Source organism: Danio aesculapii, chromosome 21, assembly GCF_903798145.1.
Source record: "Danio aesculapii chromosome 21, fDanAes4.1, whole genome shotgun sequence".
In the NCBI taxonomy this organism is placed as follows: domain Eukaryota; kingdom Metazoa; phylum Chordata; class Actinopteri; order Cypriniformes; family Danionidae; genus Danio; species Danio aesculapii.
The window spans coordinates 20,227,785-20,245,360 of record NC_079455.1 but is presented as its reverse complement, the minus strand read 5'-3'; the positions used below and the strand labels follow the sequence as shown (position 1 = coordinate 20,245,360).

The window sequence follows — 17,576 nt, the reverse complement described above, 5'->3', positions numbered from 1 at the left end:
TGCGGAAACTCATTCAGTGAGCATTTTGTAGCCGTTGGGTTGTACACTCGTTACTGCAGTGCATTGTGGGATTGACAGAGTGCACTTCAGGACATCCACTATAGTTTCAGACACCACTTGGAATGGCTGCTTCTTCAAATAGATTATTATTTAAGAATATGAGAGTCAATTTTGGATACTTTTCTGACGCGCACATCTCAATTCAGAGATTTTTGGCTTGTCATAAATAGTTTTTTCACTCTAATGTAAATAAAACACACAAAATGCACTTTTAATAATTCTTTTGTCGCAGTATATACAGTGCTCAGCATAACTGAGTACTCCCCATTATGAAAATGAATATTTTTATCCATTTCTCAGTGAATATAGGCAATGTATTTTAGTGCATTTAAACAAAACAGATTTATTAAACAGATATATTTATTAAAATAATATTTTAGTCACCAAACTTATTCAGAAAATGAAAGATAATACAATTAAATTGAAGCAAAATATAGTTTTTTCACTTTTTTAAATTTGTATGTAATACTTTTTTATTGTATATAAATTTGGGTGTACTAGTTTTTGGACCGTTATCGTAAGCTCCAGATTTGGCCTCAGTACTGACTAATGCATATGCACAAATATAACATTGTATAGCTTCCTATTAAAAATATGAATTGAAAAGATAGATTTGTGAGGGGTGTACTTATATATGCTGAGCACTGTAAGCATGTGTCGATAGATTTCAGGTATAGTGCATAATGTTTCATAATAATTTTTTTCATACACAAAACTTCACAGTTCTGTTCATATCTGTATTTAATGTACAAAAAAATATACAAAAATATATTTTCGCATGCAAATGTTATTTATGCAAATTAGATATTTAAATTTCCAATTAAATACATCTAATTTCCATATTCAAACATAACATTTGAGAAAACTTGCAGTGCAAAAACACGGTGCAATTCTTAATGTAATCAGAAAAATAAGCTTGTTTTTTTTACTCTCTTCACCTGCAGTCTCTCACCTATAGAAATATTTGACATGAAACAGTAAATTTACACTAAATCTGATCCAAATCCACCGAACAACTAATTTCTTACAATGGAATACAAGATTTTCACAATAAAAAGGTTGATTACAGTAGCCCTGAAGAGCCTATAAGTGTGATGTTATTCTGAGCAACACGTTTGTGAACTTTGGCTTTTAGCCGTGACTGTAATAACTGTTATTTCAGCTCATTGTACATAGGTAAACTCAGTGTGTGTGTGTGTGTTTGTGTATTAGTGCTACACTGTCACCATGTGGAGACACCTGAGAAATACATTTCGTCTACTAACCTGTACATTTGCACAAAAATATCTGCATGCACACAAAAGGAAATATATATTCATTCAGCTGGGACTGACGGACTTACAGATGAAAAAAAGGCTAAAAGAAAAGATAAAGGAGGAAGAAAATCACAAATAGAGAGATATAAAGAGAGTTTTTTCGCTTTCTTGTATTTAATCAAACATTTTTACTTCAACAGATGTGAAAAAAAATCGATATACTAAAACATTTAAAAATATTTTTCAAAAATAATTCAACACAAAAATCTGATATAAAAAAAACATGAAAGAAAATGCAGCAATTTACCTAAGAATTGTCTCACAAATTATTTACAGAATTCATTTAATCCTCTCATATTCTCCTCGTTTAAGTTCTGGATTTGTTTTTAGTTTGTTTTAGAAAATTACAGACACATTTTAAGGCTTAACTGTATGTATATCACATGCAGATTAGATAACTATAAGAATGCATTGAGATATTAATAAGAAACAATGCCTCAGTTAAAAAAAAATTGCTGTGTGTTTGTGTTTCTCATGTACGGGATGTGTAAAAATGAGTCTACGATGACAAACTGAGAAGAATAAATGAATGTTCAGATGCGTTCACACTTCCCAGAATAAAGCACAGTCACAGGCTGAAGTCACATTATTAGCTTGTGAATTCGAGGAAAGTGTTGCTAATTTTCAACTCATGAAAGCAGAAATAGACTGACTAGAGAAAACCTTGTGTTGCTCCTTCTGTTTCTCAGTGTGTTCAGAAGGCATGAGGGCCGATGTAAACGGCGAGGCGTAGGACTGAGCTGGTCTGGTAGTTCATCAGTGGATTGACCGACTGCATCTCCAGGTCCAGGACGTATTCTTTCGGCCCCGACACGGCCCGCGCCAAAACCAGCATCGCACTAATGTTGTTGATTTGCTGAAAAGACAACGCGACAAAACATCAGTGTGTGTAAAAGCGTAAAACAAAGACAAACAATGTTAAAAAGAAGAAATATAAAAATGTTTCTATATTTTAAGTCACAAATAAGTGTAAATATGACGATAGTAATTTAATTTTAAAAAGTAATATATATTAAAGGAAATATTTTTCAAAAAGTAAATAAAAATATATGAATTATATACATTTTTACAAAAGCTTTCTATTGCAAATACTAATGTTCTTCTTATGAGCTTTCTATGCATCATTCTATTAGAATGGACACAAAATGAGAGACTTTCAGTCAGCATCAGCTTGCATCAACTATATTTTACTGTAATTTATGTAGTACTTCAGTTTTATTTTAAATTTAGTATATATTGCTTTTCTTAATAATAAAAATTTGTTTTTTATCTTTTGTCATTTTGATTTACATATATTTTTACTATTAAAGCTTAAATATTTTTGTTAATTTTTCATTTAGTTTTCAAGTTAGTAACTTTAATGCTTAAATTAATGTGAAATATTAAATATTAATAACGTTTTATTTCAACTATTTAAGTTTAACAAAGAATATGGCAAAATTCCAAATTCAGAATGTATTATTTATGCATTTTTGATTAAATAAATAGTACCATAGAACTGTCTTAAAAATAATACATTTACAAAATAAAATGTATAGAATTAGAATTTATGAATTATTCGAAATTATAAATTGAATTTATATATTTACGAATTGTGCTTAATTTATGATTTGGATTTTGGATTTATGAATCGTGTTTTGAATTTACGAACTGGATTTGTGTATTTATGAATCATGTTTAGAGCCTACAAATTGGATTTGTGTATTTTATATCGTGCTTGGAACCTACGAATTGGATTTTTGTATTTATGAATTGTGATTTGAACTTATGAATTGGATTTGTGTATTTATGAATCATGTTTAGAACTTATGAATTCGATTTATGTATTTATGAATTGTGTTTAGAACCTACGAATTGGATTTGTGCATTTACAAATTGTATTATGACTTCAAGAATTGGATTTGTGTATTTATGAATCATGTTTGGAACCTACAAATTGGTTGTGTATTTACGAATTGCGTTTAGAACCTATGAATTGGATTTGTGTATTTACAAAATGTATTTTGACTTTACAAATTGGATTTGTGTATTTATGAATCATGTTTAGAACCTACAAATTGGAGTTGTGTATTTATGAATCGTGATAAGAACCTACGAATTGGATTTGTGTATTTATGAATTGTGTTTTGATTTTACCAATTGGATTTGTGTATTTATGAATTGTGTTTAGAACCTACAAATTGGATTTGTATATTTATTAATTGTGCTTTGAATTTACAAAGTGGGTTTGCGTATTTATGAATCGTGTGTAGAACCTATGAATTGGATTTGTGTATTTATGAATCGTGTTTTGAATTTATGAATTGGATTTGTGTATTTACAAATTGTGTTTTGAAATTCTGAATTGGATTTATTTATTCATGAATTGTCTTTAGAACCTACGAATTGGATTTTGTAAATGTGAATCTTGTTATGGATGTATACATTTTATTTCGTAAATGTATTCTTTTTGAGACTGATCTGGCTCCATACATGGTGAGCAAGAGAGATTTCTCAAACATCTCTCTTTTCGTTGTGTAGAATTAAAAAAAAATAAAGAATAAAAAATTTATTATAATAATAATAATATCACAGCTTATATAACATAAATTAATGCCTGTTGATGTGTCTCTCACTGACCCTTATGTAGAATTCCTCATTTTGATCTCCGGATCGGATGCGGAAGGAGTTGTAGGCTCCAGGATAGACGCTGGTGGCCTGAATCTGGAAGATGTCGGAGGGAACGGAGCGTTCAGATGTGATGCTCATGTATCGATGCACAATGGAGAAAGGCAGATCACGACACTCTGGCTTCACCACCGGACAAATACAACGACTACACACAAAAACAAACACACAAATGAGTGTTAAAACAGGAAAGTGTTGATACCAGAAATACGACAAACTAAAATCTTTTTAATTCTTTGTTTGAGGGCAAAAAGAAGTTGTGACGGTATACTGTTTTCAAATGTTCTGACACCACCACGCTGCAGTATGTGTGGTTGTAAATGTGTCATGCTGCTCACACAAACCCATATACACACAAAGAAAGAAACATTTAAACATCTTCCCAAGTCTTCTGCACAGCCTTGTTTTCTATTTGCAGTGCACAGACACCAAATAGAACAGTACTTAGAAATTGTACAGACGTGGTGCGACACGGTGGTGCTTCTCGTCCGGTATGTGTCCCTCTCAGAGTTTTTAAAATATCTCGAATGATGCAAGAGTGGATATCTATGTATCAGATCTTCTTCTCTATAGTCTTGTTTATTCATGCTTATAACCGGGTGTTGTTGTGTTGGATGTTGTTCTCCTGTCTGACCTCTATAGATATGAGCTATGAATCAATAGAACATCAAAGGCGGCGGAGTTTCAGGACACACCCACTGATGGCAAAATCATCATGGACTAATGGTAGCTCAAAGGAGTTTAGGAGCCAAAAAGAAATGCATTTCACCAAAGACTTTGCTTTGATGAGCTGTTTTGAACTCCCAAATCTAATTAAATCAAACAGATTTCGTTAGAAATAAAGTCATTTCAGTTCATTCTTCGATTTCGTTTAAAAAATACCAGGGCACTATTATGCTTTTTCAGAAATGTATTATGTAAAAACTATTTCTACAAATTATTGTTTCAAATTTACATCTACATGTTGTCCTTAAAGTTAGGGAACAAAATATTTCAATAAAAGTTTTATAAATTATATATATATATATATATATATATATATATATATATATATATATATATATATATATATATATATATATATATATATATATATATATATATATATATATATATATATATGAATAAATGTTAATTATCTGGTTTCTTCAGCTATCGCTCAGAAGCAAAATCTTCCTTTAAACTTGAAATAAATCGAGATTTATCAAGATAATGACTGATAAAACTATCCTTTGCAGTGAAACTGACAGCATTGTTACTGTTTGTTTAATATGATAATGAATCTTTAGTTTTCACCACATACACAGTAAGTTAGGAGTCTCAAACTCAAATTGGCGGGGGGCCATTTCAGTGACTGACAATTCATAGGAGGGCCGTTTTAATGTTCAAGTACAAGAAAAACAGTGGAAACCTGACATAATCTATGCATCTTAGGACAACACATATGACGTTTATATTTCAAGCATTACCTGTCATCAGTGGTAATGTAAATCAGCACGTTTATCGTGTCACACATCAGCTACTGAAATATATCTGTGATTGTTGTGTGTATGGCCGAGCGTTAGACACACACTCAGTCATTCTTCACACAAAGTATATGCAGTCAAAACTCTAGCTTTTTGTTTCTTGTACATATTGAAATTGTAGTTTAAATTGCTATGAAAATAGTACAAATAATGGGCATAATAATTATTATTCTGTCCCAGCAAACTGTATTCTGTCAATCGCATAAGAACAGCAGAAAGCAGTTTGTGTAACTTAAGTGACTTTACTGGCAATTATTCTTCTCAATATATTTCTTTTTTTTTTTTGTAAAACTACAACCAAGAGGGAAAAATTATGTACATATTCACATTTACTTTAACAAGTTCACTTCAACTATCAGTCAATTATACTAATGTACATAGTTTTTAAGCAAATCTTAATAAGCATACGAGGAAAATCTATTAAATGAGACCATTTGAAACGAATATTAGCAAAATTTTCATATTTGGTACACCACCAGCATAATGTGTAACCCATGAAGAAATGTTTGTACAACAAAATACAGGCGGTATAAAATTGATAATAATCAAACAACCTCAGTATGAGACCCCTGCTGTAAGCAGTATATATATATATATATATATATATTATATATATATATATATATATATATATATATATATATATATATATATATATATATATATATATATATATATATATATATATATAAATAAATATATATGCTGCAGTATACTGTATATAATATCAAAATTAATATGTTGTTGACCTTGGATGGATGTAAACCTATTCAAAACCAGGAAGGAAGTAATAAAAGCATCTCACTTCTCTGAGACCTGGATGTAAGGCTCCTGGCAGCGGTTGGTGCTCACACACTGATGTCCTCCATGGATGTTCACACAGACCTGTCCTTCTCCACACTGATGAGTGCCCGTCTCACACTCATTCACATCTACAAACAGTAATAACAACAATTTGAAATGTAAGATTCATTTAGAGTTATAAACACTGTTGGGATACAGAAATGACTTTCACCCTGGCAGAGTCGAGATCCAAGTAGCTCGTAGCCTTCTGGACAAACACAGGAGAATTTTCCAGGCTCATTCACACACTGATACTGGCACAATATACTGGAGTAGCTGCACTCGTCAATATCTGCCAGGACAGACATAGGAAACTCATTGAATCATCGGTCCATCATCATTTGGTAACAATTTGGTTGAAACAATTTGTGCACAAACCATTGCATGAGTAGCCATCAGGTCCCAGGTCATAACCTTGATCACAGCGGCATAGGAATGTCCCGTAACTGTTGTAGCACCTTTGCTGACAAGGTGCTCCCATTTCACACTCATTTACATCTGATGACAAACAATAGAGATATTAGATAGTTTTGTGTTAAAAAACTAATTGTGTTCATGTGAAGTTTCTCTTATCTGGAGGGCAGAAAAAAGTTTCCTAGTTTGAATACCATTGATTTTTACTAGGTTTGACTGCTTTATTTAGCAAAACTGTGCTACTAAAAGACCAGATTCAGTATACTCCACATTAATAATGTAAACTTTATACAGGCAAACTTATTATTCCGGAATTTGAACTCAACATGCTAAACTTTATGTTTGCTATATGCTTATGGTTTAATGTGTTCATATTGTGGGCTACTCTACTTGTCTTTATATATGCATCATTGATAAGGTGTCTAAATAAAACCACCGTCTCTAAAAGCAGAGGGATATAATTTACATAGCATATGGCCCGACTATATCTTCAATATTCAGTTTTAAATGGACATAGTAGATCTTTTTTTTAAAAAAGGAATATCAAAAAGAAAAGAAAACGAAGAATTTGTAATTAAAAGATTCTGATTGTGTTAATGATCATGCAATCCATAAAAAGTAACTGTAACTCATTCAAAAGTGTATACATTTTATCAAAAGTAATATATTTTAGATTATGTAATTGAGATTAATTGTAATCAGATTACTAATTAACTGTAACCCAGCACACTGAGCACTAGTTTTACTCACAAAAAAAGTGTAATAAGTTGTTCTGGAAAAGCTTGCTAACAGAAAACAAAAGAAAAATCCTTCTGTGAACATTCTGTATAGGTTATCTTTTTGGCGGAAATAAACAGGTTGGGTTTGTTTTATGGTTACAAAACCTAAAAATAACCATTAAAATGGTCGCAGAACAGACAAAAAGCAACACATTAAAAAAAAACAATACTTATCCTGTATTTATTAACAATCATATCTTCAACCGCTTAGGTTCGTGAGCTGGAATTGTGCATAACTTTGTGCTATTTACATTTGGTATGAGTACAGATATGAGTTAAAGATATCACACACAGAGACACACTTCAGTATCACAACATCACTCTTAGGTTCTTGATGGATTTGCTCTTCAGTGTTTGGGCACTCAGCAGTGAAAATTAACCACACTGAAATGAACTAAACAGAATTTCAACTCTGAAAACTGGACACAGTTTCAATTTACTAGAACTCCTATGTTAAGCTGCTTTGACATAATCTACATTGTAAAAACAGCTCTAGAAATAAAGATGAATTGGATTGAATCTCCAGATACAAACTCTATCATGTTTCAAAGTACTAATATGGAAAAAAGAGAAAAGTTCTGTGAAGAGATGATCCCAAGGTTTCCACAATCCCGGACCAGGCCATAGCAGCTGCTGTGGTGGTCATGGAGGTGTAGAGAGCACGTGTCTGATTTCTGTGAGACTCCAGGGACAGACGAGTGTTCACTGAGGTCCAGCGTTCTCCAGTGCCTAGACTGCAGCTCTGCACAAGATGTTTGGCCAGAGGACAAATGGTTGTGCCCAACTGAGCCTGGTTACTCAAGAATTTTTAATTCTTCACTTTCGCCAATTGGTGAAGTTTTTTCCTCGCGGCTGTTGCCTCTGGCTTGCCTGGTTCAGAACTTGTAGAGCTATGCATCGATGGATTTGCTCTTCAGTGTTTGGACTCTCAGCAGTGAATATTAAAAAACACACTACTCTGACCTGAGCTAATCTAAACTGAACTGAACCTAAACTCTGAAAACTGAACTGACACGGTTTCAATTCACTATAATCTTTTATGTGAAGCTGCTTTGACACAATCTACATTGTAAAGCGCTATACAAATAAAGATGAACTGAATTAAGTTGAATTCTATCAAGACCCCCCCCCCCTCCCCCAAAAAAAATCATATTATTAAACAAGATTAAACTGTTAAACATGTAGTTGTTTGTCAAGTGAATGTATTTGGAATATGCATCTCTGGTTTGAGGACTCACCAACACAAGATCGGTTGTTTCCGGCCAGCTGGAAGCCTGGTTCACACTCACAAGAGAAAGATCCTGGCACGTTCACACAGCGATGCTGACAGTACCTGTACCTGCATTCATCGATATCTAACAGACGAAAGGACACACTTTCTTTACACTGTAGAATAACTGGAGATCAATTAAGGAGACACACTGCAGGCTAATACACAGACTAAATCAGTCTGCACCTCGAAACTTTGTGTTTTTTTAGTCTAATGTAACAAAGAAAAATTATCCTTGCACTGAGCCATAAATCTCCACTTTAGTAGCACTTATATCCACCAAACTGCAGGTTTATATGATATGTGTATACTTAAGAAGAATATGGTCATGCATAATACTTCAGTTCTTTACCTGGCTGTCCACAATATTTTCTAAATTATAGAGCGAAAAAAGAGATTCCCTTATTATTCCCTTATATTGGAGCATATTTTAATTATGGACCGTTTGCACATTCAAACATAAAATTTGAAAATAACTGCAAACAGTCAAACTGCTTTAAATTGTAAACACATTCACATTCTCAAAACATAAAGACAAAAGGTCAGTTCTCTCACCCACACACTCTATGCCAATCTTGCTGTAGCCGTCAGGACACTGACAGGTGAAGGTGCCCACTGTGTTGATACATTCCTGGCTGGGCTGGCAGTCATGCATGTTCAGCTGACACTCATCAATATCTGTTCAACACAAAAACGCACACACAAAATATTTTTGAATGCGTTAGGACACTAGTACACCTACTGCTACTAGGCATGGGACCATTTTCAAGGTATACCGCGGTTTGGAAAAGTCAAGATTTTGAAACCAGCAAAGTTTTCTGTAATACCATTCCCAAGGTATGTGTAAGATTTTTTTATTTACTTTTTTTTGGACAACAGTATCTCCAGCAGAAAAGATATCAAAAGATGCTGTTTTCAAATGTAAAAAATAAAATCAGTGTTTTTGAAACTAATGAAGAGAGCAGAAGCCAATGATTAATTTTAATTATTTAGCCTGACATGTTTACTGTTCCAAAACATTTGAAATCTTTCAAAAAATAAAATATATTGTTTTCAAAGGGGAAAAACTCCAGTTTTTTACCCAGACATTTAAAAAATATCTATTTTAGAAGAGTAATCAAAATACTGTGATATCGTGAAACTGATATATTTATTCAAGGTTATCATACCGTCAGAATCTTATACCGGCCCATGCTTAACTGCTACTGCATGTTCTTTTATAAGAAGCCATAACATAGAAAAGTTTTCAGTCTTATAAGATGGTCATTTGTACTTTTCCCTCTTCTAAATCCACACGGATATTTCCGCAATATTAACAAGGTGTTTAAAACAACTCAAATCTAATTATACATCTAATTATATACATCTTGTATATCTTCTCTCATTCAGCCTCAGCCTCACCCCCCCCCCCCCCCCTATTATCAGCTTACATTTACATGTTACATACTGTATACCTCTTGTTCTACCACAGAATTGCTTACTCCACCTCACCCTTGCCTATGCTCATCTCCTTTTTTGCACTATTTATTTATCATCTTACAATTATATAGTACATCTTGTATATATCTCCCGTTCTACCTCAGAACTGTTTACTTCACCCCCCCCCCCAACATTTACATGTTTGCACACAGTAGTGTGATGCACTTAATCTCATCTCATATGGATATAATATAAATTGTATACATATACAACTACAATAAAAGGCATTCAATTCTATTCTTAATATGAGTTCCCAAAGTTGCCCTTATAAGGAGGATTTGCCTAAAAATAAAAATTCTGTCATCATTTACTGATCCTCAAGCAGGTCCTTTATGTCTGTTGAAAAAAAGAGAAAATATTCTGAAGAATGCTGGAAACTAGCAGCCATTTACATCCATAGCGTAATTTTTTTTCAGCATTCTTCAAAATATCTTCATTTGTGCTTAACAGAAAAAAAGACACTCACAAAAGTTTGAACATGCTTGAGTGCGAGTAGATGATGGCAGAGAACTCTCTCTTTAACTCACTCACCCACGCAGGACTCTCCTTGGGCCCTGTAGCCGAGTGGACAGGGGTTAAAGGCCTCATTTTCTGGCACAGGCACATTGGGCTCTGATTGGCTGGCGGTTTCAGGTGCAGTGATCACGTAGGAGGAGCGAGGAAGACACAAGTAACCACCATAATGATTGAAGCACTTCATTTCTCCCCGACAGGCCTCCAGAATGGTCTCACACTCATTTATGTCTGAGTGCAATAGAGAACAGAAAGTAAGTCATGTGTTCTTTTTATTTGAACAAAATGAATAAAAGATTAATTTATTTTCTTTAAAAAACTGAAAACATCGTAAATAGTTTCTGTTTTGATGATATTCTGTTCATTCATTCGCAAGTTGTTTCAAACACTTTTGAATGTTAAATCAAACAAAAAGTGCTCAGGGGTAGCTTAAACAATGTGTCAGTGCTCTTTGGGTAAGGGATTCATCAGAATAAACAACAAAAATCAGTTTAAGGCACTCGAGAAATGTGGGTAAATATTAAAAAGCCTTTATTGACATGGCTATTCCATGTTTTCCCACATGCACGCACAGTTTTATGGAATAGCCATGTCAATAAAGGCTTTTTAATATTTTTCCACATTTCTCAAGTGCCTTGGACTGATTTTAGCTGTTCACTTTTGAATGTTTTCATCCAATGAACATTAAAACACATGTAGGATAATACATATAAAAAATTAATTTCTTTTGAGCAAAATAACAGAAGATATTTTAAGAAATGTTTCAGAAGTGTTTAACTGATGCCGTCCATGACAATTGTTAACCAAAAAAAAAACATCTGGTTATCAACAAAAGTACTTTCTTTTATATTAAAAAACTAACAAATTAATAAATAAATAAAGTCATACGGGTTAGTTTAGTGGATGTATGGGTGAACTATCAATTTAAGAGAATCAGTGAAAGGAAAAAAATAAATAAATAAAGTAGCGTTTTTGTGTGTATTAAGTTTGCTAAATAAAATTGTAAGAATTGTGATGTTAAAAGAAAGATTTTAATCATGATTAAATAAAAATATGAAACTATTTGGTTTGTATTTATAGAAAGAAAATGGTTTATTCCTCAACGTGCTGTAAAATACAAATATTTTAGTACTTGGAGAGTATAGAGAGACTGATCATACATGTTGTAATGATAGTTGGTAAAAGAAATCTGAAATAAATTACTGAAAAATTGAAAAAACAGAAAAAAATATTAATATCGAAAAATAGAGAATAGGAAAATTATTGAAACACTTTGGTCATTTTTGAACGAGATGCTAATGGTCTAATCCAATTCAATAGGAGTTTTTCTACTTGCTACTTGGAAATAACGTTTAGAACGGGGATGCCCAAACTCAGTCCTGGAGGGCCAGTGTCCTGCAGAGTTAAGTTCCAACCCCAATTAGACATACCTTAACCAGCTGATTAAACTCTTTCTAGGTATACTAGAAACTTCCACTCAGGTGTGCTGAATTAAGTTGGAGCTAAACTATGCAGGACACTGGCCCTCCAGGACAGAGTTTGGGCACCCCTGGTCTAGAATGTCACTTGAAGTCTGAACTTGAGCCAGATTGAAGAACTTGACGTCACTTCACAGATGGCGGCTAGTTCTGTTTCAGTGAGATTCGCATGGAGCTATCTTACGTCAAATGTAAAAATAAACCTGCAAGTATTTTTATAGCTCAAAAGGAGTGGGGAACCATACAAATAAAGGCTATTTTTGAGATGATACTGCTTTTTAGTATACAGGTTTGGTTGGGACTGTTTTTTCATTCCCACTTCCACTTTTTATTCACACTATGTTTCCTGCTGTCAGATTCCAACAGTTTTCTAACCGACCGCTCACGATATTTAAGGACAGCGCATGCACACTTTGCTTTCGTTATTCTACTCTGTCACTCCACAACAATTCAATCCGATTCAAAACTAAAAGTGCTCCTCAGACCTGGAGATCAGCTGAATGGATTAAAAAAATGGTAAAACTTAAATGATTAACTCTAGAACAGTTGTAAAATGAGCCTAATTTTCAAAATAGTGGAGTGTTTTTTATTTATTTATTTAATTGCAATTTATCAAGCTAATATATCCCAACGATCATTTTATTTTAACATTGAAAATACAGACATTTACATATACATCAAGATTTAGCTGGGCATTTACAAGCAAGATTTTTGACCAATGAGACTTTTTAATGGGTGGAGTCACCCTGCTCAGAGTTCTAGAAACTCTTTTGAGCACCTCCAATTTATAACATCACGTCTGCTCAGGACAGTGCATGTTTTAACATTCAAAGACTCAAAAGAGGGAGACTGTGCATGTGACATGTAACCAACAAAATACTGAGAAGCGAAATGCATCACATTCATCGCAATCTCCCTCTCTCTTTCTCCAGCACATGACCTTCCACCCACCTCGACAGAGTTGAGTCTGCTCGTCCCACTCATAGCCATCTGTACAGTCCTGGAAGAGAAAACACACTTTATTATGTGTTATCTTTAATCACCAGCACTCACACTCAAACACTTTTACTGACAGGAACATGACTTCTAATGCAACCCTCGGCCCGGCAGCATAAAATACAAGGACATTTAAGTAGGAAGTCAGACAGACATGCTCATATGGAGAAGGAACATGGAGAAATTGTCACAAATACTCACTGTGTAAGCTTCACGTTCGGCAGGAGACTGACAGATTGTACCCGGAAGAAGAGCCAGACCCACACAAACAAGCACATATGTGGCTTTCATAGTAACAGGACACTCACACTGTCACATACACAGCTGGAGGGAGGGCTGAACAAATGTATAGGTGTTGTTAAGACACTTTCACTCCAAAAGGTTCAACGAGAGAGAGAACAGACGTGCAGGAGGGTCTGTTCAGTTCCTGTGAGGATATAAAAAGGGGGCAGGCAAAGAGGAGAGGTGAGACCTTGTTAAAAAAAGAATAACAAATGTAAATGCAAGTAAAAACATTAACAGGAGTAGTGAACAGAGACATTTGGAAGCAGTGAAAGTGGCCTGTTGAACACGCCAGCTCTGCTGATCACCTCCATATGGTTTGTTTGGATACCGGAGGTGTGCTGGTGCCCTTGTTTGAATCGTTAGCTCTGATTTATGATTTATTTATAAATTTAGCCAAGTTGTTTTTTTCTTAGATCAGGTTTAAATATTGCTCATTTTACAATAACATTCCATTAGTTAATGCATTTACTAACATAAACTAAAATTGAACTATACTAGTACAGCGTTATTTATTCATCATTTCAACATTTACTAACCCATTATTAAAATCCAATGTTATGATTGATAACGTTAATGAAAATAATTTGGTTTATTGATAGTTCACACACTTAGAGTGCATTAACTAATCTTAACATATATGAATAAATACTGTAATAAATGTATTGCTCATTGCTTACTCATGTCAGTAAATACATTAATAGAATATATTGAACTATAAATATAATTTTTTAAAAATCAATTAAAAACGTAAGTATAATTTGTTTAAATTGCATTAAAATTAAATATAAAATCTCTTTTCTTCTGTGATTTGTTTAATAAATTATTGAGTGCAGACCTTCTTTGGTACTTGTCATTTTAAGAAATTTAGTCACAGCACCAGCATCTGGTAGAGCCCAGTGATTTACATTTGATTAAATAAAATGTGTGTATATTACAAAAGAAAAAATTACAATAGGCTATAATTTGTTTAGTCAACATTAAACATACTTAACACTAATAAAATGCAAGATGCATTATTATACATTATTTAATGAAAATAGGCTAAAGTTAACTAAAACTAAACAGCTACGTGTATTAATGTATCGTAACAAATGAATAAACACTAACAAATGAACAGCTCATTATTACCTAATGTCAGTTAATCCATCAACTGTCAATGTTAAATAATGGACTAATCTCTCTCGGAAATAAAGGTACAAATTTGTATCTAAAAGGTCCATATTAATACCTCAAGGGTACATTTTAGTACCTAAAAAGTACAAAAGTGATCCTCTTAAAACGTTTAGGTAATATATACTTTTAAGGCACCAATATGGACCCTTCAAGTACAAATGTGTACCTTTATTTCTGAGAGTGTAGTGTCACCATAAAAATCACAGAAGTCACTCTGAAAATATCCCTCTGTAATGCTAAAACAAAACTGATCTATGTTAATGTTATACTGTATGCATAATCCATGCTCATTTGTAATGCATTAATGTTCATTTATATGATTTAAAATATTTAAAAGCAAACAAAAGTAGCTAAAGTAGAAATTAAAATGAGGAGCATGGTTATTTTATGCCTATAATGCATGAACTATTATTAACCTGTTTCAAGTGTTTAAAAAAAGAAATGTCCACAAGCTAAGCCAGTATCAACTTTATTAAACCAATGTGAAAATTCAGTTTTTTTTTCGCATTAAGATAAATCTCTTAAGCCAATACTACTGTACAGCATCAGTGATAATGTAAATGCAAGTTTGTGATTTTGATCTTGCTAAAAAGGCAGTTCTTGAAAACAAGACAAGTTGGTGCATATAAACAGACGCTGCATGCAGACTTTCCATTCCTCACATTCAGTGACCTGGAGATTCCTGATTTCATCTACTGTATACAAATCTTTAAACAAGAATTAACATAAATACACCAATTCATACCTACAGAAAACGTTCAAGTAGCTATTTAAGAACATTTATTTGCATGAGACTTCATAGTGCATACGTTTAGCTTTTCTACAGTCTCTAGTAGCATTATTCATATTTATTGTTGCAAATCAGCAATATTAAGGCTTTCATTTCATGTAACAAACTACACTGTAATAAATGATGGGTTCCATACAACAACTCCATGTTGTCCCAACACAAATCAAATAGGTTAACTTAATTGTTATTACAAATGTTAGTGGATTTAACATAAAACATTTAAGTTGTCCTCCACAAAACGCAAGAATTGTGTTAATTCAGCTCATTTTAAATAGATTAGCTTGAAGCAGCAGCACAATTATTTTTTTGTGTACTTTCCTGTATAGTTCCAAACAGTTTTGTTTACTCTTACACTTCAATGCAATAATTGATTTAGCAGCACATTAGTTTTAATTCTCAAATAATCAGACTTGAATTTTCATTGATTTCTAAAGCCTCTACTGTTTGTTCTGGAAGAGAGACAGACATGGCAAACATCTGAACTCTGCAGGATGACTATACACACTCAGATCCGTCCAAAAACAAGCCCCCAGCTTTGTCAGTAATCATTAGCTACAATGTTTGGAAATGCTTTAGTTTAAGTACCAAGTCTCGCTATTTTTACCTGTTTACATATTCTGCATGATTTTATTGTACTTCCATAATCTTACCCAACAAATATACAACAAAAAGTCACAAAAACAAATGTTTCTATGGTACTTTAACTGATTTTAATAAGTAATTTATGTTTATTTCAATATTTTTTGTCTGTTTAACTGAAGTAAGTTGAGATTACTAGAACAGTTCATTTGATTTAACTAAAAAAAAGACAGCAATCATTTTTTACAGTGTAACTAATACCTTAATAACTGATAATAACCTGCAAATTGGAAGAATATTGAGGCAAAAGACACACTTAACGGTTTGTAATAGCGAGAATAGCAGCATAAAGTAGTCAAATAGAACTAAATGTTTCCTTTCTCCAAAGCAAAGTACAGAACAACTTCATGTCACTAATTAAAACATGCCATCAGAGCTGCAACAAAACAATAAGCAGTAGATTACGGGACTGATAAAAATTTTTTTAATGTATGTTCTCACACTTTAATTATTCATTTCTATTCTCGATATTAAACATTTCAAGTCAAATAAATATTGTTTAACACTTACTTTTCTTCCTTATTCTTCAGTCTCAAAGTCTCCTGATTTCTCTTTCCAGCAGCATATACTGTAGTAGAGCACAAACAAGACCTAAGCACAGAAATCTGTTGGGAAGTGTATTATGAATGTGAGGAAAGGTGTAATGCTATTGAAAGGAGTTTAGGACGTCCCACTTCTTCCCCTCCACCCAGTCCCGTTTGGCTCCTGCACCTCTGCCACCCTTCACCCTCCTGCTATGTTTCTCCTCCAGCCCCCAAATGACTCAAATATCTGCTTTCTGGAGAAAGTCTTAAATTCATCACACAAGAAAACAAATCATGTCCGGCGGCAAAACAATCCATCTGGGTTTTGTTAGACAAATCCTAAATTACTTCCCATTTTTGATTCACTCTGCCTTGTAAACTTTCATCCAGATCAGGCCTGTGCCTGACACTGCTGGGTATTTACTAGGGGGTGTCGAAAAGGAATGCAGACAAGGTATAAAAAAAAAAAAAGTTAAAAAAAGAAGGCCAGGCCTCTGTTTTGACTGTAAAACACTAGCTGATGCCAGAAACATCATGCTTCTTCATTACACAAAGAAGGTTGAGCACCATTAAGACAATGGCTTTGATGGAAACAACAGAGGCAGCCTACTTTAAGAAACAGCAGGGAATGTTCCCATGAGGACTTTTGAGCAAGAATTTTCCATGACCATTTGTAGAGGGTGACAGCTGTCCCGGGTCGGGCCTTTTATAAGGTAGTAAAAGTGTCTCCTCATCCATCCATTGCAGAGCTGACCAGCCAACTGAAGCCCCCCTGCTGCTACTATTACCCCGAATAATAAGTAACAGGACTGTCCTAATGACCA

At 33.5% G+C, this 17,576-nt stretch overlaps 1 protein-coding gene across 1 annotated transcript; it reads right to left on the bottom strand.

Annotated features, from left to right (window-relative positions):
* Window positions 1-946: 946 nt before the first annotated feature.
* LOC130214628 (EGF-containing fibulin-like extracellular matrix protein 2) lies at window positions 947-17,516 on the bottom strand. The gene is made up of 11 exons (XM_056446405.1): window positions 16,739-17,516; window positions 13,543-13,768; window positions 13,297-13,345; window positions 10,886-11,098; window positions 9,431-9,553; window positions 8,844-8,960; window positions 6,791-6,910; window positions 6,585-6,704; window positions 6,375-6,501; window positions 3,996-4,191; window positions 947-2,232 (listed from the first exon to the last, which is right to left on the bottom strand). The coding sequence occupies exons 2-11, from the start codon at window positions 13,630-13,632 to the stop codon at window positions 2,071-2,073; spliced, it is 1,317 nt and encodes a 438-aa protein (XP_056302380.1). The 5' UTR covers window positions 13,633-13,768; window positions 16,739-17,516; the 3' UTR covers window positions 947-2,070.
* Window positions 17,517-17,576: the final 60 nt, after the last annotated feature.